This window comes from Anabas testudineus, chromosome 9 (assembly GCF_900324465.2).
Source record: "Anabas testudineus chromosome 9, fAnaTes1.2, whole genome shotgun sequence".
Taxonomy (NCBI): domain Eukaryota; kingdom Metazoa; phylum Chordata; class Actinopteri; order Anabantiformes; family Anabantidae; genus Anabas; species Anabas testudineus.
In genome coordinates this window covers 11,518,296-11,539,861 of record NC_046618.1, presented here as the reverse complement: position 1 = coordinate 11,539,861, position 21,566 = coordinate 11,518,296, and the positions used below count along the sequence as shown (strand labels likewise).

The window sequence follows — 21,566 nt, the reverse complement described above, 5'->3', positions numbered from 1 at the left end:
AGGCCAATGCACATTATTTTCATATTCAGCAGTGGTTAGGGTTAGGTTAAAAGATGTGGGGGTAATATGTGCCTATATTTGTTAGACAGTAGTGAAAGCAAACAATACGCAACAAAAGACATCCCATGGTCAAATATGAGCCAGGGACAAGTGGTTCATGATCAGAACCTCAATCTCTTGGCCATTAGGGAGCTCCAGAAAAACATCTTTTAATTAAGTAGAAGGTGTGAAAATACTCCAGTATTAGCAGAATGTCCTTGTGTATGAAAAGCAAAAGTACTGGTGTGTTATATTTATTATTTTATTTATTAATATTTGTGTAGGTGTTGGTCAAGGTGGAGTTAATTGTAACTACTTTTATGCCATTGGATAATAAAATATGAAAAATTATCATATATTTAGTTGGAAAAAGTAACTTTAGTAACTTTTTTTTTTGTTTGTTTTTTTTGGTTTTTTTCTGTTATGGATTGCATGGGCCTGTGTCAACCCCAGCTCTCACTGGGCAGGAGGCTGGGTGCATTCTGGAGAGCGATGACATATAGAGACAGACAACGATTCATATTCACAATCACAACGTGATTCGCCATTTGGAGTCACCAGTTAACCTCACTGCATGTTTGGATAGTGGGAGAAAACAAGGGGACCTGGAGGAAACTGAGAGCCAGGCAGTGGATTCAATCCCACCTGCCTCTAGATGTGAAGCGACAGTGCTAATCGCCACACCACCGTGTAGCCCATAAATAACTCCTCAGCGTATTTTCCCACTCAGCGCCCCAGTTTTTCAATGTACTCCTTATAATGAGCATTTATACAGTACAGTACAGCATTTGGCAAGATTTCTTCACTAGCTCACACACACACACACACACACACACACACACACACACACACACACACACACACACACACACACACACACACACACACACACAGACGTCCTCACTGGTGAGAACAGAGGCTTATGGCAAACAGGAAGCTCTCATAATCAAATATCAGAGTTGCACACATCATCTCCTCCGGACACACTTATTGTCAAATCGCCATAAGCTTTAAAGTGACAGCATGGGTTCATTTTACTGACACAGGGAACCAGAGACCATGACCAAACCTAGGGCCGGCTGTAATGTGAGTTTACATGTGGTTGAGTCATGTTAGGGTGAAACTAGCCAGCATGACAAACAGCACATTAAATACCAGCCACAGAGAAGCTCTGTTTGCTGCAGAGCAGTCAAGGTTATGGAGACGCTTCCATATTGCATGTACACATGGATGAACACACACAAGTTAAGCCAGGGTGGCACAGTGTGGCAGAGTCGGGAGTCCTGCACATAAAACACATGCATCAACACACTTGACAGAAAAAAAAGGTACAGTGTAGAAGCTCAGTAGAAAACTATCTGTAGAGGCTTTAGTGCAACATCATAACTTTTATTTACAAAAGGACGTTTGGATGAAGTAATTCATTTATGAATTATCGCTGCAGGTGAAGAGAACAATAGAGGTAGCAAATAGGTTGTTTTGCATATTATTTATAGCCGTGTGTTTAGTTTTCACTGTCCGTTGCTGGAGGGTGTTTACATTGTCTGCTCGCCTCATATTAGTCACACGGTGCGAACTGTGTGTTTGCATTATTCAAAAGTAACTCCATTCACACTGTGTTGTGTACATTTCTGTTCTGTTTTTATTTTGGCTTTTTGTACAGAGACAAACTCATCCAAAGACCGTGGACCATGGAGGACTCTTTCTAACATAATTATATGGAAAAAAAAAAACAACATGTCAATTCCTAGTGGGTTTCATCAGAATACATAAAACAAACTATAAAGCACTGAGTTAGCCACTTTATGCAAATATGCACACCAGAAAACAACATTTCTCCCATAAAGTATCCAGCTTTAATACAGCCTCAACTACATCAAAGGCTGCAGCAAATTAATATCTCAGCAGTGTCGAAAACGGGGAATCATCCTGCATTAAAAGTTAAGAAGGGGTGTGAAGATTATTCAAGTCTAATTAAACTGCCCAGATTGTGTCATTCTTTTGGTTTTTCATATGCTGTACTGTAGGTTTATAACACATTTATTTCATGTGATCACTTCAAGCTCAAACTGTGTTTGCAGGCACCTGTCCCCGTCTGGTTGTTGCACATTTTATTAGTAGTGTTCACTGAGTGATGCAGATAGTTCATCCTTTGTTTCAGGTTTATGATTTTGTCTATAACAACTTTATGTCAATTATGTTGCCTTTTAGTTCAGAAATATAAAAAAATATCTTAGGAACTCTCAGAAACTGGTTTGACTTTATCAGCTTTCACATTGCCAAATGAAATACTTTGGCAGCCCTGCATTACATAAACCCATTATTCCCTTCGGTGTACGCAGTGATTTATTGGCATCTTAACGTTTTACAACTTTTTATCTCCGGCCTCTTCATTATTTTGTAGACTCTCTCTCTCTCTCTCTCCCTCTCTCTCTCTTCTGTGGTAGGCGGGTTTTCCGCCAGCAGGGCTTGGTTGATTCTTTATTGATTTGTTGGAGGGGGCACAGGAGGGAGGAGGAGGTGGAGAAAGTGAAAGGGGAGGAGTGGACTGGAGGAGAAACCCCGGTCTGTTGAAGGAGAGAGGGATGTGATTGCGCGTGTTTGGGACAAGAGAGGAGAGCACAGAGTGATCACAATCCAGGCGAAAGTCCGAGCGCGACGGGAGCGCACTGAAATCACTCGGGGTGTGGATTTGTACGAGTGAAAAGTGAAAGTGTCGTCGGAGTGACTTTTGGGTGTACTTTGTTTTCTTCCTCTCTTTGCCTCCCCACCCCTCCAACCTGCATTCCGCGGAGCAGCTGTGTTTTAATGCCCCTGCGCACCCGAGGAGGAGAGGAAGGAGCGAAGAGTGAGGAAGAAGAGGCAGAAGAAGAAGAAGAAGAAGAAGAAGTGAGAAGGCCTGGACAACACCCCTCCTCGCCCTTTGGAGGTCTGTCCACTCTCCCCTCCTGGCCCTGTATGGACGGGGATGGGGAGAGCCGGATGCTGTTGCCGCGAGGCTGAGCGCCTCGCCTCCCCGTCTCTGGTGCGCCGCTTCCTGCCACTGCTGCTGCTGATCGTCGTCCTCAGCTGCGGTGCTCACTTAGGTGAGTAACTAACTCCACTTTACGCGTCTGTCGGTCAAAGTCACAACTAGTCTGTGGATTTACGCACTTTCTTATCCAATTTGCGCTAATTGCTGCGCCCTGGACAGATTACAACCAGGCTATAGCAACAACTCTTTCTGTCAGTAGGCTGTATTTATTAGTATTGAGATATGCTTCAGTAGATATTTGGCACATTTGTGTGTCCAGTCCTTGTGCTGGGCCCAGTGCTGCCTGACAATGGCTCTCTCTCCAGCGGCAGTGCAGCAGTGTGAGCGCGGATCGAGTTTCTCCTCCTCTCTCCTGGGCCGTCATTCTCCCGTCTGCCCCTTAATGGCTCATGGAGGAGGGGAAGAGAAGGAAACACAGGCTGACTACCTCTCCTCATATTCATATATCACATATTAAAGCTTGAATCAGAGCAATACCGAGAAAAGGGAGACTCTGACCACTCTGAGGGAAATCAGATCATTTAAAAGTTTGTGTTGTAAATTGAACTAAACCTGCAGTATGTGTTTATTACTATGATAGAAATTAATCCATTCATTATAATATACAGTATCATCAAGGTGATTAAAGATACAATGTAAAGTAGTGCTTTCCTGTAACGCAAGCCCTTTGTATTTTTATTCATGATTTTATCTTATAATTTGTTACAATAACCAAAAAGTAAACAAAGATTTCTTTGTCTCTCTCTTTCAAAGAAGTCCTTTCGCTTAAAGACAAATGTTAATAAGGTGTTTGTGATGATTACTGGCTGTAAAACATAAAGTGAATCCTCTTCTGTAGAAATACAGAGGACGTGACCCCACGTTGCTTTTTGGTTTTAAATTCATCGGGTTAGATTTCATAGTAAAGACACATGCTTTTCAAATTATGTGCAAAAAATAGTATAATGTCCTTCGTCCACAAACACAGAAACCAGCTTCCCATTTTTTTTTTTTTTTTGGCCCGTTGTGTGTGGTGCTATGTGTGCAGGGGGTTAGCTGTAGTGGCGGGTGTCTATTGAGCAGTCACACCTCCAGTAATTAGTTTAACACAGCTCAGGCAGTGGGACAAAACCACCTCTGCACACAGTCTGGTGGGAACAGACCCAGACCCACTTCACATTAAAGACCCTCTTGGCACCTTCTGCTGAATGTGTGTCACCTGGAAAGAATGTGCATGATTTACTCTGTTTAGCCAAACAGAGTGTTTTATTTGTGAAAACTTTCAGAGGATTTAGACACATGTCATTGTCGCTCCAGTCGTTAGCTCCACGTGTCTGTTTGGACGGGGACGCTGGAGCGTCTGAGTTGTTGACTATTCTTCTCGGTGTCTCGTGAAGAAAGAGTGCATGCTGTAAAGCGTTGTAATATCTCTTAGCTTCGAGAGCTGTTTGTGTGAGCTGAGCTCAGTGTGTGGGAGAGTGCACACACAACAAGGTGATCAATAAGCACTTCACAAGCCGTTCCCCCGGTTGAGAGATGATCCCAGTAGATCCTCTTCTGATCTCCAGAGATCCGAGAAGTTGGAGGCAGACAGATAGTGAGGCTCAGCCGAATCTTTTGACCTCTGTCTGATGGTGGAGCTGTATGCAGGGATGACCAGAGGGTGAGGAAGCAGACTAAGAGAGCTGAAAAGAGAAGAGTGCTGATGGAGGCAAATCGTTCAAGCTTGGGGGGGGGGGAGAAAAAAAAATCTGCCAACAGATGAGGTTTCATACAAAAGAAGAAATGAGATCTGTGAGATGATAAAAGCAACTGGCAGAGGGGGGTGGTGTGAAAAGAGAGGTTAATATTGTGGTCGGACATGGAAGGAATGATGTGGGCATTGCTGACTGTTTTATTGTGTCTACAGTATATTACATACTTATCCCAGGGGATGAACCAAACCAGAGTCTGGATGTGTTGAACGTCCCCTGTGCATTATTCTTCACGTGAACAGTCCTTTATTTTCTTCATAACATTTTTCTGTCAATTGCATACTCACTTCAGCTCAACTTACCACAAATTGCTTATTTATATGCATAGAATGGATTTTCTTATGAAAGTACAGCTGTGCATACTGAGAAAGGGCTTAAGACGACGCCTTCACAAAAGGGAGATCGCTGGAAGCGATGATGTGAAAAAAAAAATGTAGAAAACTCTGCTTTAATATTGATTCAGAACAGTTTTAATTATCTTATGAAAATTCTCTCTTTGCTTGATGGATTCAAGGGAAGGAAAGAGTGCAAGGTCAGCAGTAACCACATAATAAGAGCTGGTGTGAAACTTCAGCAGATGCTTGTCATCAGAGAGTTTTAAACATTTATGTAAGTTATTGGTTTGAACTAGATTCCTTCAGTTTCAGGCTCAGCTCCCTCCTCGCTGTGTCACCTCGCTTTGGAAAATGTCAGTGAATGCGTGCTTCTGTGTGTTTTTTTAGATCAGCCCGCGATTAAGATGCCCTCCAAACGAGAATAAACGCACTCTGATTAGATTGGGAGCGGTATTTAGCTACTGTAGGGCAGATAGAAGCAGGAGGCTGTTGGTGCACCAGTGGAAGACACAATGTGTCCTCAGTCCTCAGACTGTCTGTACAGCGGTGGTTGGCCTGGAGGGCAGCATGTGTATGTGTGTCTGAGCGTGTGTGTCTGTGGGTTAGTGTCAGTATTTAACAAGCAAGAGAGAGATTCTGAAGCGCAGTGCGAGTAGGGGGTCCGTACCTGTACCCTGATTTCTAAAACTTGGACCACTACTGCCCCCAAATGGTGACACCCAACTCCATGGCACAAAATCAAATACATGTACAAAGACAAGCTGGAATGTGCTATTTAGATATAAATATATATATTTATGTATTTTTGTACTACTGGTACCAACGTATGCTATGAGGATCAAAATACGTGCATCTAACAGAAGCACAACCAGCATTCTTTGTATGATAGCTATTTGTGTGCAGAGCCTCTCTCTGTTTGGCCTAATCTAATAGGAGCACACTGTGACTGATGCATTAGGTCTGGTCTCTAATCTCTCTCTTGCCTGCCCCCCCCCTCCTCTCTCTGGTGATCTATGATATAAAAGGCTGGTTTGACCCTTGTTACATTCAGAAATGTAGCAATAGATAAAACATCAGGGACAATTGTGATGAGTATACAAGGACAGGACAGCATAATCAGTCTTTAAGATCCATATCCTTATTTCAGCCTGCTCCGGTGCTCAATGTTATCACCGTAAAACAAACATAAAAGGACAAAAAGCACAACGTGTAGCCATATTTATTAAAGGTACATTAGAAGCTTCACAAGTCACGATAGCGTGTCTGTATGCATAGTAGCGCACAATGTATTGCATTGCTCTCTCAGTCTGTAGCACCTTATGTGTTTTGTGCACCATGGCTATATAAGCAGTATTATCTCACTCCTTGTGGGAAAACATTCTTTATCTTTTCTCTGTCTGCTCTTTGGTTTATTACACTTCAGGTTTATTACACTCACAGAGCGGCGCTGCTGATTGATCAAGACTGTAAACCGGCGGGTAGTTCTTTTTCCAATTTTATTAGGTTGGATTGTAACAGGCTTGTTGCGTAGTGTGTTTAAGATCAAAGCCTTCTCCACTCAGTAACCTCTGTTGTCTTCTGTGAGCGCATCAACTTTCTACTTCTAGTAGCAGCCAGCTCTAACAGTCCATTCATGCCTTATTTGACATCTATGTTTCTATTGAGTGGTTTTCACCCACTTTAATTACTTTCTTGAATTGTTTCTGACTCTGTATGTGTGTCCTCCCCAGGTGAGTGCCAGGTGGCCACCCCTCAGTGTCGTATCCAGAAATGTACCACCGACTTTGTCTCCCTCACCTCTCACCTGACATCAGCCGTGGATGCCTTTCACACCGAGTTTTGCAAAGCTTTACGTGCATACTCCGCCTGCACCCAGAGGACAGCCAAGTCCTGTCGGGGGAACCTGGTCTTTCACTCGGCTGTGCTGGGCATTTCCGACCTCATGAGCCAGAGGAATTGCTCCAGAGACGGCCCCACGTCCTCCACGCACCCAGAGGTTCAGCCCGAGCCCTGCAACTACCACAGTCGCACCCAGCACGCCCACGCACATGCACATGCACATGCACACTCCCACGCTCACAGCCATGGCCACGGCCATTCTCGGCCTGGGTACCTGTTCTGCGGGCTGTTCGGGGACCCACACCTGAGAACGTTTAAGGACAGCTTCCAGACTTGTAAGGTGGAGGGGGCGTGGCCTCTCATTGATAATGACTATCTGTCAGTGCAGGTGACAAATGTCCCCGTGGTACCAGGCTCCAGTGCCACAGCAACCAATAAGGTGAGAAGAAACTGTAATAAAGGGGTAAGCAGGAAGAAATGGGCCTTTCTGCATCTAATTTGCTGTTATTAAGGCTGAAAAAGTTTCTTAAGTGACAGCAGTGGTGGAACATAGTTTACATATGTGTATGTTAGAGAGAGAAACCGCGTGTCTCGGTAAGATATCGTACCAACGTGAGGCTGAAAAATACCCCGGCCCTACTTTTCTTTCTCTTTTTGCTTCACGGTCTGTGTCTCACCTCTCGTAGTGGGAGAGAGCGACAGACTCACAGGTGTGAGGCAAACAGACTGATCTTGTGACTGAAGCGGCGTTGGAAACCTAACTTGGTTAATGGCTTCATATAGCCTGACCTCTAATAACATGGAATGAAACACGTGAAAGGACCCACTGTTTACCTATGTGCGTGTTTGTGTGCGGCACTCCTTGCACTCCAGCTTAAGGCACTATGTGTGTTAGAGGTCCTTATCCCTATGTGACAAAAGACACACACTCACAAACTCACACGCACCGCCAAATGGATGACGAGCCACACAAAGTGATCTTTGTGGTGTTAAAGAAGCAATGTTGATGTTTCCCCTGATGATCTGCTCTCTCAAGCCAGTCGATAACTTTAATTATTAAAACACATACACACCCACGCACACGCTCGCCCATGCACTCACTCGCAGAAACACACAAACACACACACACACACACACACATTAAGCAAATAGAAGGGTTGCTACACTGTGGAGCTGAAGGTTTGACCTTGTGTCAGAGGTGGGGCAAGTTATTAGTCACTATTAGGAACACACACACACACACACACACACACGCGTACGTCTGCACACACATACAAATACATTAACAGCCCTCCAGGCTTAATGGCCTGCTAGGCCTCATTCCTCACAGCTGTCATGTGAACAAAGCAGCCATTCACCGGAACTATGATGCTAGTGCTAACCATAATGCTCACACCACACCCTCTATCCACCACTGCTTCCACTCACCACTGGAGCCCTGTGTGTTTTTATGTCTGTGTGTGTGTGTGTGTGTGTGTCAGCATGTTTGCTTAGCTGTGTCAAATTACAACTTGTTAAAAAAGTCATTTAGTCATTTCTCAGATGCAGTGTGATGGGAGTGAAAAACCTTGGTAATATTTGTGTGTGTCAGTGTAAATGTGAGAGCCCATTAATAATTTTAAATATCAAATAATCAGGTTATGTTTTCTCAATTATTAACGATATAAGTGTGACGTGCACATCAGTTCCTGCATTTGGAAATCATCACTTGTTTAGCACTTTTAACTTAAACTTCTCCTTCTCCTCAGATCACCATCATCTTCAAGCCTTACGAGGGTTGTACAGACCAGAGGGTCTACCAGGCTGTCACAGACAACCTTCCTGCTGCCTTTGATGATGGCACAATAAGCAGTGGAGACCCCATTCACACTTACGCTGGTGCAGACGGTGCAGCTGGAAAGGTCCGGGCTCTATGGATCTCTGAGCGCACCCCGGGACGCCACGTGGAGCTTCACGCTGGCTACATAGGTGTAACTGTAATCGTTCGACAGCTGGGCCGCTACCTGACCTTGGCAGTGCGGATACCAGAGGAGCTGGCTCAGGCCTATGATGCCACCCAGGACCTGCAGCTCTGTTTGAACGGCTGCCCCAGCGGTGAACGCATCGACCAGGCGGGGCATCTTCGTCTGCCCCTCTCTCCCCCTGCACTCGGCCTGCAGCTTCAGCAGCTGCGTCGGCCCAGCTATGCCTCACAGACACAAGAATACCCCTACAGTGCCACTCAGGCTTTCAGTGTGGAGGGGGCGAAGGAACGCTGCAGGGAAAAGCTGGAGGTGCGGGATATTTACTTCCACTCCTGCGTGTTTGATCTCCTGACCACCGGGGATGCTAACTTCACAGTGGCGGCGTACAGCGCCCAGAAGGACATGGAGAGTCTCCACCCGCACAGAGATAGATGGAGGATCTACCCCCGTGGTTCTGCCACCACTTTACACTCAAATTCTCAACCAATTAAATGGCTCGTTCTGCTCCTGCTGTGTTCTCTGAACAAAGTGTTGATCTAAAAGTGGAAATGCGAGTGTGTGTGTGCTGGCGTGTGTGTGTGTGTATGTGTGTGTGTGTGTGTGGGCTTGTATATGTGCACTAGAAAGAGAGTTTTGGGAGTGTTTCGTTTGCCGAGCACTGATACTGAGCACTGATTTCTCTCTCGTGCAGAGTGGAAACAGCAGGCTGGACAGTTACTGGGAACTAGATGTTTTTTGTAGAAGAGAAGGCCCAGGACAGACTGGTAACACTAACTGCATCATACCTGCCAGAATCTTCTCCAGGTAAACAAAACAAACAAAAAAACACAGGATGGTGATGATGGCTTACGCAGTCTGTCTTTATCTTTGGATAGGACGCCATTGATAATGACACAAACGTATTTGTGTAGGTGAATTGAGTGTGGATAAACACTCCAGACTGTAAATAGTTCATTTTGTCTTCAGTGCACAGTGTAATTGCGTAGAGTTTTTTTTTTTTTGTGCCAGTCGATGTGATTTTTCTTTAATACCTCAGACAGAGGATGTTTGTTTTAACAGATGCACTTTATTTCATTTTATTTTATGTAACAAATCCACATCAGTGTTTCTTCCTCTCACTTCCTCTCTATTCACCAAATTCTCCAAAGGCTCAGATTCTGGAGACTGTCTATAATTTGGCTTTTCTTCCTTTTAAGTAAAAGTTGATTAAACACTAGGAGTTGCCGTTTTTGTTAAAGTGAATTCTTCCAGTTGTTGATTTGACTCAGCATCAGTCAGTCAGTGTGAGTTGTTCTGTTGAATGTATTGTGAATATTGCTACCGAAAATTTTGTTACTGTATGAATTTGTATGTATTTGCTGTTTTTCCTCAATCCTGATTTCAAAGTGTGTGTGTGTGTGTGTGTGTGTGTGTGTGCGCGGGTTTTATGTTGAAGTGTTCTTTTATTTCATCTGAAAACCATGTTAGAGGTGCACCCACCTTTTTGCCAAGAGTATACTTTGTTATTTTCATTTGAGCCAAAGACATATTGTGAATGGTTTTAATGTACAGAGGAAAATGCAACTCACCACCAAACCAGCACCCTTCCCTTCCACACATCCTCTCTCACCCCTGTTTTTAGGCTTGCTACTGTAGACCGGGCTTCTCCTCCACCAGAATTGACAATCTGCTCATTACATGTAAGATGCTGAGGAGACTTCACCAGTGTCTGCTGGGATATATGCTTCAGCATTGTGTTGTGGGAAAAGAATGCCGTTTGACATCTGGTACAAATGTCAACCCCTATGACTATGAGCCTTTTAACCATGTAACATCCTGTATAATTGTGCCCCACTTGTTTGGCCGTATAAGCTTAATCTCAGTTTTTGGCATTGTTGTGATCTCTTACGTCATGTGTGAGTGTCAGCTTGGTGAAGAATGACTGGTCAATGTTGAAATACTTAACTTATTTATGAATGTAGTGTCCTGTAGAGGAAGTTAAGCTCCATATTCTTGCTGTTGGATAATAATTTAAAAAATGTCAGATGTGATTGTACTGCCACCTAGTGGTGCTCTGTTGCTCTGTGTTACTCAAGGCGCTCAAAAAAAAAAAAAAAAAAAAAGGAAAAAAGACTGTGTGCAAGTGTTTTATTTAAAAAAAAGAATAAAGTCAAAACAGTCCAAGTGTATTTCCTGTTTTAAAATGTTACATTTAGAGTAACAGAACTTGCAAAACTGGTTCGCTATATATGTAAAAATTGTTAACAATGTTAACATGCAAAAGGTTTTTTCTCCCAAAAATGTTTAAGTAATTCTAGGAATTCAAAGTTAATGATGAGCAGGACTTTACACAAATGTCTTCACAAAAACACAGACACATATGTACAGTTTGTGCACTAATCCATCTGTGTGAGGTTAGGTTTTGATCAGATACCAGGTCTGACCTCACAAACATGATCTGTTTTCAACTGCCACAGTCAGTAACACCTGGGATGTCGACGCGAAGAGGCTGAAAATGGCGGGACAAAAGTTCTGTAGCAGTTGAGAGCTGCTTTTCTTGATCCTAACAGAAGTTATGTTCCCATTTGTGCCATAAGACCCCGATCCAAAGCTCAGTGTAAGACCATCTTTGTGAAGCCAAACAAGCAGACGAGAACCTATATGCAGTCGACTTCACTGAGTCGACGTCTGGCAAGAAAAAGGTCCCTCTTCCTGGAATAGTTGGTTTTTTCAAGGTCACTTTGTGTGAGCCCCTCTGTTTTCAACCATCTGAAAAGCAAAAAATATTCTTAAGACTTCATTTTAAGCCTCTTATAATGAATTTTAAAACTATTTCCCACATACATTACTTCATACACTGCTATAATACTGTAAACACACTGATTCTTACCACTTAATAACAACGTAAATGGTCATCAGGGTGTTGAAGATGATGATCTTCATGAAGTATCAGCCTGATAGCCAGTATGACCACTGTGTTTGTCCACACAACAACATCTGGATATCAAACCACACACACACACATAAGGAATAACATCTGCACTGTGTGTCTGTTTTCATTAAATGCTTGCAAACAATGCATATGTACCTAGTTGTTCTTCATCTTCATGGCATATGTCGTCTTGCTCATCTTTAATGATAAAGATGTGTTAAAGGATTAGTGAAGATAGCAACAAAGTGATACGCTCACATGTAGCTGTAGACCTACCTGATGATAAGGTGCGGGGCCTCTTGATGACTTTTGGATGTCGTCTGTGACTCACGGAGCAACTGAACGAAGGCCAGTCCCTGGTCGACACTGTGATTATTGCAACAGCGCTTTGGCCACGATGCTTCTTGTTTACAGCTAAGCTGTGTGGTGCAGTGGACATGTGGCCCTCTGATGGTGATCTCCAGCTGACCTGTAGGCGCCCTCTCCTGAAGTCACTCACCATACAGACCAGAAGCGTCCACCCCAGCCTTTCCCCTGACAGGTGGACTGGAGGAGCCAGAGATGCCAGGATATTACCGTCTACACCTCCTGACCCAGGGTGGAGGAAGGTGGAGGGATCACATATAAACAAAAACAGAATGTGTGCATTTAGGATGATGAGGTGAGGTTTCACACAAATCTAGTAACTGTGTGAGTGTTTTTTATCTAAAAATAACATATTTGCTGTTTATCTTATGGGGATACATTTTCAAACATGAACATTAAAATTCTGTATATAGTCTAGTAATAATATTAATAGTAATAATCAAAAAAATTACCTAATCTAAACTAAATAAAAAATCAACTAAACTTCTCACCTGTCCATAAATAGATGATTGGAAGGTAAAAAAGACTCCTGGACGGCTCAGTCATGTCTACTTTAGCTAAAGTCACTTTTATGATCGCTGATCAGCGCCCTGTGTCTGTGTGTGAGTCTTTGAAATGGGGGCATGTTGTTTGACTTTGCCACGAGCATTGCATTATGGGGGATTGGCATGTCTCATTGTTGTGACCTTATACTAACAATGGTGCCTCCCACCCCCATTGCCACCCCCTGCCCCCCACACACAGAGTGAGCGAGACTAAAAAATACAGTGTGCAGTTGTACACATATGGAGCTCTATCTGCATTTATAAAGAAAGGAAAACCCTGAGGACAGGACAGTGACGGGGACATTAAAAAGTCAGCGGAGAGTCATTTTAAACAACTGGAGCCACACCTGCCTTAGGCTGTTAGAGCTGAGGTGAGAAATTGATCATATCAACACAGCCAGAGCATTAGACAGCAGCCTACTGGGGTACACCTGCACACACACACACACATATTTCCCTAACCTTCACCATAACCACTGACCTACATGTCTAATCCTAACCTACAGTAACTTTACCATGAACAAAGTAACTGGTCTAAATTTAAATGATTTGTTCACAACAAGGAAAAACACTGTGTGAGGACTGTTGTGTTTAATTCACTCTCTCTCTCACACACACACACATGCACAGACACACACACTCACACACAGGCAGTTTATTTTTTAATCCGAAGTGGGCGGGAGCTGAAAAGAGAAAGTGAAACTGAAAAGCAGGCACTATAGGGAAGAATGATGAAGCTGAATTGATCGAGGTAAAGCTTTCTGACTCTCCTCTTAAACATAACCTTTTTACATACACATAACCATCCGTCTTTATTTTCCTGACTTAACCGATAAGTTCAATTTCTGGGGAATTCATCGATTCTTCCGACTAACAACTTAATCTTCTCAGTACGGAGCAGCACAACTACTGCCTGTGCAGCCTGACTTGACCTGCAGCTCTGCTCCTGCAGCTGTTGCCACCTGATAGTTATAGCTGTGTGTCCTCATCCAGTTTTGTCCGCATGGGAAATCATGTGAATCATGTTCACTTGTCACGTTTGGGTCTCCTTCAGGATGAGGTTGTGGCCTAACACTGTGACACAGCTCAGTTAGCCAGAATGAACTGTGCACATGGTCCTGAAGGACCAACTTCCTACTAAAACACTTAGTCAGTAAAAAGTAACAGTCGTCCACACTGTTTGAACTATCGGCAAAAAGGAAAGGACAGATTTGTGGTGCTGAGTGAAGTCCTTTGTTTTGACTGTTGCATGATGTGGAAAGGTATTTAATGTAAGCAGTACCTGTTGTATTAATTTATTCATGTTTATTCTACATTTATGGTGAATATCATGACCTTTGAAACCACAACACAAATGTAGCCAGATGAAGCAAATCATCTTAGCATTCAGCTAAATCACAGAAAGAATAGTGATATTGTTTTTATTTATATTTTGTTGATATTGTGACCTATGAAACACTGATGTGTCAATAATTAATAATCCTCTTTTATTGTCTTGCAGGATTAAGAAGATATGACCATTTTTTTCTCCAGTGCCTAACTGTAACAGGTGGTCTTTGGTCTCACTTGACTTTTTTCAACTCACTGGCTGAAGGACATTTTCTCCAGAATGGTTTGGATGGGACTGTTAGTGCTGTCTCCGTTTCTTGTGTCTCTGGTTGGGTGTCAACACACACAGAATTCATCAGCTCCTACTCACCCAGCAGGAGAACAGTCTCCTTTGGGCACTGGCAATCTGTCCTTCCCGTGGAGCCGTCTCCGCCTGCCACGGTAGCCTTTACACTACTTTTGCTTTACGCTCACTTTCAGGAAGTTGACAAGAATTTTTGTTCTTTGATCCTGTTTTTGAGTAAAAACAACGTCTTTCTTAACCTTAGGTACATTGTTCCTCTTCACTACCGCATCCTCCTGCACGCCAACCTCACAAATCTCAGTTTCACTGGCTCAGTGCAGATCCAGATTGATGTCCAGAACAACACAAACTGGGTTGTATTACACAGCAAGGGTCTGCAGATCTCCAAGGCCACCATACTGGACCAGAACCTTTCTCATCTATCCGAAAAGGTAGATGCAGAAATTTTATTAGAGCAGCATGTTTGTTATTGTTACCTAAAATGGATTCAGGGTTTTTTCCCATCTCCTCTCGTTCTAGGTTCTTCCAGTTCTTCATAACCCTTCCCATGAGCAGATTGGCATTTTCTCTCCCAGGGTTCTCAGCAATGGGCAAAAGTACTTTCTGTATATTGAGTTTGGGGCAGAACTGGCAGAAGGATTCTACGGCTTCTATAAGAGCACCTACAGAACCAGCACAGGAGAGACCAGGTAGAACCATATTCATACTTTTACAGCTAATTTTAAAGGATATTCTTAACATATAGGGAGGTTCCCTCTACTGTCCAATAGCCCATTGTCTATATAATACAAACATCTGTGCTGATTCCTTTTAGAACCTTAGCTTTAACTCACTTTGAGCCCACAAGCGCTCGGATGGCATTTCCTTGTTTTGATGAGCCAAGCTTCAAAGCCAACTTCTCCGTACGAATCAGGAGGAGCCCAGAGTACACTTCTCTGTCCAACATGCCTGTGGTGAGTGTCATTTGCTACTTTTCAAATGTTTGGGGTCATTTAAGAGGTTTCTTTGTTTTCCATGGAGATTTTTAGTAAAATACAGGAGAATGCAAATCCAATTCAATTGAATGCTGTTTATACACAAACATTTAATACATGTTTAAATGTGTGACTCATTAATGGCTTCAATCAAATGTATGTATTGCAGATCAAGACACTTAAAATAAGCGATGACCTACTGGAGGACTGGTTTGCTGCCAGTGTAAAGATGAGCACATACCTTGTAGCTTTTGTCATCTGTGACTTCAAATCTGTCACTGCCACAACATCTTCTGGGGTGCAGGTATGTCTCCAGCATGTTCCTTTAACAAAACTATGACTTTATCACATTCGACTTTTTGTTTTCTCATGCACTGTTCTGTTTCTGCAGGTGTCCATCTATGCCACTCCTGAAAAGTGGCAGCAAACCCACTACGCCCTGGAAGTGGCCGTCAAAATGCTGGACTTCTATGAAGAGTACTTCAACATCCGCTATCCTCTACCCAAACAAGGTAAACCTTTAAAAGAAAATCTGTTACTAAGCAACAGATCTTTTTTTTTATTATTACATTTCTGTCAAAATCTCCTCCATCCCATCACTGTCTGTTTCCTGATGTGAGTTTTCCCTCTCTCAGATCTAATAGCTATTCCAGACTTCCAGTCTGGGGCAATGGAGAACTGGGGTCTAACCACATACAGAGAGACCAGTCTTCTCTTTGACCCCCTCACATCTTCGGTTACTGATAAACTCTGGGTTACTATGGTGATTGGCCACGAGCTCGCTCATCAGGTGTGTGTGTGTGTTCCCACTAATGACATACAGGATTAAGTACTTGTTTATCTTCTGCAGTTCTGATGTCAATAAATCACCTTAAGGTAGTAAAATTCAAAATCTCACCTGCAGTGGTTTGGGAACTTGGTGACCATGGAGTGGTGGAATGATATCTGGCTTAATGAAGGATTTGCCAGATACATGGAGTACATTTCAGTGGAGGCCACCTACCCTGATCTCAAAGTGGTATGTGCTTTAATATAAAAATGGATTGATCATAATATTATTTATTATTATTGTTGAACCTTGAAGAGTTAAGCATGATAATCTGTCCAAACTCCATCTTGCAGGAGGAATATCTGCTGCACACCTGTTTCGCAGCAGTTGGTCATGATTCATTGAACTCCTCTCGGCCAATTTCCAGCTCAGCAGAGAACCCGACGCAAATCAAAGAGATGTTTGACACAGTCTCCTATGACAAAGTATGCTTTTTAGTGTTCTCTCAGATGATGGCAAATTTGGCAGTCTTTGAAAATCTGGGCTAAATAAAAAGCACATAACACCAAATGCACTCAGATAAGACTGATCTACTCATCTAAAATAATGTGAAACTGCATGAAAGTCCACACGTACACACAACATAACTGGTCATTGCTCTTTGATTGAATAATAAATTTTTTTCTGTCTCTCTCACCAGGGAGCCTGCGTCCTGCACATGCTGCGACACTTCCTGACAGATGAGGTGTTTCAGAGTGGGATAGTACGATACCTCCGCAAATACAGCTACAGAAACGCACGCAACCAGGACCTGTGGGACAGTCTGGTCAATGTAGGAACACTATTACTATAACATTCAATGTGCAATACACTGTGACGTTCTTTGTCATCTTTTTGTAAATCCAATACCGAAAGGGCAACCTGAAAGAATTGTATTTGAGTTTGTAATCCTCAGAAGAGTAGTAGACTGTTTCTTAATGGCAATTTTACTACAATAATGAATCATCAAGAAAATAAAAGCCATCTAATCGAATCTATTTACAGAGAACGTTCATTTCATATTTTTTATTATAGTTGCTTTTTTTTACCATTTATTTCAACTTCTGAGACTTGAAAGTTACTTTAAAGAGGTAATTAATCAAACCTTTTGTCCGTTTTCATTGCAGTCAGACTGATGTTATCTGTGCCTGGTGCAGATTGTTTTCAAAAGAGTACACAGCCTTCCCAAGAATCAATAACAAAACATAGACGAAAATAAAAACTGCCATTATTTTCACTGTGATAGATTACCAATGTTGGGCTAAGTTTAAAGTCTCTCAAAGTAATTTTTCTACTGTACAAGACTGAATTGGAGCAAACATCTGCCAAAAAGATGGAAAGATCAAATTCAAAACACTACTAGGATCAATAGTGATGTAAAATGTGATTTGTATTAAATGGATGAAACTAAAAAACAAAAAAAATATTATGCATTTAATAGAAACATATGCTCAGAATGTTCAATTGTACTTTATTTCAGACATGCTCAGAAGAGGACTTCATTTCTGGGAAACACTGCTACAGCAGCAGCCAGGCTGCTAAGAATGCAGTGAGTAAACACTGAAACATAAATTGTCTGACCTGTCTTTGCGTGTTGCATCTAATAGCATTGGTATTACTGACCTTTTGAAGTGGTGTGATCACAAGTATTGACCTCTAGTTGTTTGCTACAGTACCTATTTGCAGGGGAACATCTGGACCTGACAGCTATGATGAACACTTGGACTCTGCAGAAAGGTATTCCTGTGGTAACAGTAACGCGGAAAGGCTCTCGACTGCTGCTGAGACAGGACAGATTCCTGAGGACAGTCCTGCCCTCTGACTCTATCTGGCCAACACTGCAAAAAGGGTGAGAGTGCATATGTACACGTAGCTTCATTCTCAGTGAGAGTGTCATTTAAAGTAGCACTCAAATTTTTATAAAAACGCTTTCCTCTGGTATAGTTTCCTTTGGCACATCCCGCTGACGTTCAAGACGGACGCTTCCAGCAGCATCCACAGACACCTAATGACAACACAAACAGGTAGGAAGGAAGAGAGACTGAAATTCAAACATGTTAATTTTCCTTGTTGTGATATTGTTTTCTCTGATATTTACTTTTTAGACAGTATAGACATAGGAGAGGATGTCAGCTGGGTGAAGGTAAACACTGACATGACAGGGTATTACGTGGTCCATTACGAGGACGGCGGTTGGGATGTGATCACCAAACTGCTGAGGGAGAACCACACTGCTCTGAGCTACAAAGACAGGACTCACCTGATACACAACGCCTTTCAACTAGTGACGTAAGCAGTACATGTGTGCATGTGTTTGTAGGTCTCAAACTACATGGTTACAGAGAAAGTTCTTATTGCATGTCTGTAGTTACACACAAGAACAGCTATAATTACCGTACCTGAATTCTACCCAGATTTTCTATTATTTTTGTATCTCTTTACAGGGCAGGCCATCTGCCAATCAATAAAGCCTTAGACCTGATTGGTTATTTGCGATTAGAGACAAACACAGTGCCTCTCCTCGAAGGACTGGGCTATTTGGAGGCCTTTTACCGGTTGATTGAGAAAAGGAATGAGCTTGAAGTGACACACAATCTGGGAGTAAGGAGACAATTACACAGTTTGCATGATATTTATGTGAGTATTAGTAAAGAACTGTATTCACGTGGAATGCTGTTTCTCTCTGTGTGTTTATACAGAAGTACATCCTGCAATTTTTCCGTGCTGTCATTGACCAGCAGACTTGGAGTGACAGCGGCTCTGTGTCAGAGCGACGTCTGAGGTCAGAGGTCCTGGCACTGGCTTGTCACCTGGATGATCCACCCTGTCTGGAAAGGGCACGTCAGAATTTCAAAGACTGGCTTCAGTCCAACAGGACACTCAGGTTCGTCTTTCTAAATGAGATTTTATACACATAATAATAATATATATAATATATATATATATATATATATATATATATATATATATATATAATTTCTTATTTTACCCTAATTGGCACATCTCTGCTGTTTGTAGCTTACCCACTGATGTGGCAGAGACAGTGTTTGCAGTTGGAGCTCAGGACGACCATGGATGGGCCTCCCTCTTACACGAATACAACATCTCCCTCTCTGCAGCACAAAAAGCCAAAATTCTGTTTGCCTTGACTTGCAGCAGAGACACCAACAAACTGCAAAGGTATTTTGTGCCTACCCTGTTTTTCTACACAGTTGATGCTGCCACCATGTGGCCAACAGAGAGTATTGTGTCACACTGCTGCTTGTCCATTTTGTGTTCTTGGTCAGTATTATAAATATACTACATAACTTAATTTGTGTTGCAGACTGCTGGAGCTGGGTCTGGAAGGAAAGGTGATTCGATTACAGGACCTGTCCTCTCTGATCCTGATGGTGGCTAGAAACCCACAGGGATATCACCTTGCCTGGGACTTTGTCAAAGAGAACTGGGACTCACTGGTTCAAAAGTTAGTATAATGGAGAGAAAGTGAAGGATGAGGTGCTACTATTCAAAACATGTGCACTACCACTGCAATAGTAGTTTATAATGTGGATTGAAATGCTGTGTGTAAACCAGTGAGTGGCTTCTTTAGCCTTTTATTACGATAACCATGACTGAGACTGTCCTCACGGATTTCTCTGTTGACCTGCAGGCTCCAGTTGGGTTCATTTTGTATCAGAAACATCATCATTGGCACCACAGGCCAGTTTACATCTCCAGAAGAACTCGCTGAAGTAAATATGGTCTTACATCTTTGATATCCACTGATATACAGATTTGTTGTTTATATTGCCTCACACTGATCATTATCTAACACACTAACCAATATCAAATTAGAGATAAAATCAAAACACTGTTGTGTTTCATACACTACACTATAGAAGCACTCTATATAACAATGAGTAAGCAACACTTTAGTGTACCTGGACATGTTCTCGGACAGAAATGTATTTGTGTTTGGTCCCTAGGTGCAGCTGTTCTTTGAGTCCATCAAAGAACAGGTGTCTCAGCTGAGAGCTACTCAGGTTGCCCTGGACAATGTGAAGAAAAACGTTCGCTGGGTTCAGAGGAACCTCGAGCCTCTGAAAAACTGGCTGAATTATCAAATGCAGTGAAAAACAGTAAGGTGGTGGTTAGAACATGCCTTCATGAGAATATTTGTGTGTTTTGAAGTTATTGCATATGTGTGTGTTTGTTTATTTGTTTTTTTTAAATCACTGGAGAGATGACAGTATTGTATGTAAGAGTAAGAGTGTTTTCTACATTTCCAGGGAACTTATTTGCTAGAATAAAAAATTTTCTTGGTAGAACTGGCAGCTGAGCAGTAAAGCGCACGAGCTGTGTGTACCATGAATATTTGTTATCTTTATGTGTAAGTGTGTATGTAAAAGAGTGAGAGAGAGAGAGAGAGAGAGAGAGATTAATTCCAAGGTGACACACAAAAGCAGTTTAAATGGTTAAATAGATTCTTCACCGAATACACAATAAAAGGGTACATTGTTCCTCCTGGTTGTGTGTGTTTTTCTGTTTATCTGGTGACATCAAGTCTTCAGCTTTTAAAAAATGTCCTATTTCTGGAGGTGGATATTGTGCAATTTTTGCTATTATCTTTCCATTGCAGCACTGTCCAATGACATGCAAAAGGGAAACTGGTCTCTACTACAAACTATGTAAAATATAAAAGAAATGCGCAAATTACTAAACAATATTTATGGTATCTGTTTTTGTGTTCCTTTAATATTTCCTTTTAGATTTTCCATATAGTACCTAAAGAACTGTCCATTTAACAAAAAATGTTCTTCAACTGTATAGATCTTTCTGCAATTCTGTAGGGGATTTTAAATACCCTTTTAAAATAGTCTGTGTTATAGTGGCTGTCATAATCCACAGCATTAATCACATTAGTAACATAATAATTATGCTATTGTCACATTTCATATCTCAGTTGCTCTGTGATCTTTTATTGATTCCATTTGAGTGCAGGTATCATGTTTCTTTCTTTAAATAAAAACACACAAATTCCTGCACATTTCGCAAGACAGAGAGATGTAGTGACTGAAGAGGTCATAGAAAATGATCCACATTATTTATACAACCATTTAGAAACTCTTTGTGTCCTGATAGTGACATTGTAATAATGGAAAAGACCACTTCCAATAGGACAGAAATTATTATTATAGGATCCTCACAGGATGAAGGCGATTTCTCAGAACATTTGTTACTGATTTACAGTGACCAAAAACAATACCATCAAAATCCCTCTGCAGCAAAACAGAGACGCTGGATCCACAATGTGTCATGGGTGAAGCATTCAAGGTCTTTCCTTTCATTTGCAGTTTGTGTTTGTGAGTGTGCATGTCTTTATTCCCTTGTGTGGATACATTT

General features: G+C 42.1%; 2 protein-coding genes across 2 annotated transcripts; both read left to right on the top strand.

The window, feature by feature from the left end:
* The first annotated feature begins 2,620 nt into the window (after positions 1-2,620).
* On the top strand, positions 2,621-11,014 carry rgmb (repulsive guidance molecule BMP co-receptor b). Its single transcript, XM_026342525.1, has 3 exons — positions 2,621-3,125; positions 6,872-7,419; positions 8,729-11,014. Exons 1-3 carry the CDS (start codon positions 3,008-3,010, stop codon positions 9,482-9,484), a joined length of 1,422 nt encoding a protein of 473 aa, XP_026198310.1. The 5' UTR covers positions 2,621-3,007; the 3' UTR covers positions 9,485-11,014.
* Positions 11,015-13,457: 2,443 nt separating this feature from the next.
* Positions 13,458-20,684, top strand: erap2 (endoplasmic reticulum aminopeptidase 2). The gene is made up of 21 exons (XM_026342591.1): positions 13,458-13,517; positions 14,268-14,536; positions 14,644-14,830; positions 14,919-15,088; positions 15,214-15,352; positions 15,543-15,677; positions 15,765-15,885; positions 16,009-16,163; positions 16,278-16,391; positions 16,496-16,627; positions 16,843-16,974; positions 17,662-17,730; positions 17,855-18,030; positions 18,126-18,205; positions 18,287-18,470; positions 18,626-18,782; positions 18,881-19,065; positions 19,200-19,361; positions 19,507-19,647; positions 19,834-19,915; positions 20,150-20,684. Exons 2-21 carry the CDS (start codon positions 14,376-14,378, stop codon positions 20,294-20,296), a joined length of 2,829 nt encoding a protein of 942 aa, XP_026198376.1. The 5' UTR covers positions 13,458-13,517; positions 14,268-14,375; the 3' UTR covers positions 20,297-20,684.
* Positions 20,685-21,566: the final 882 nt, after the last annotated feature.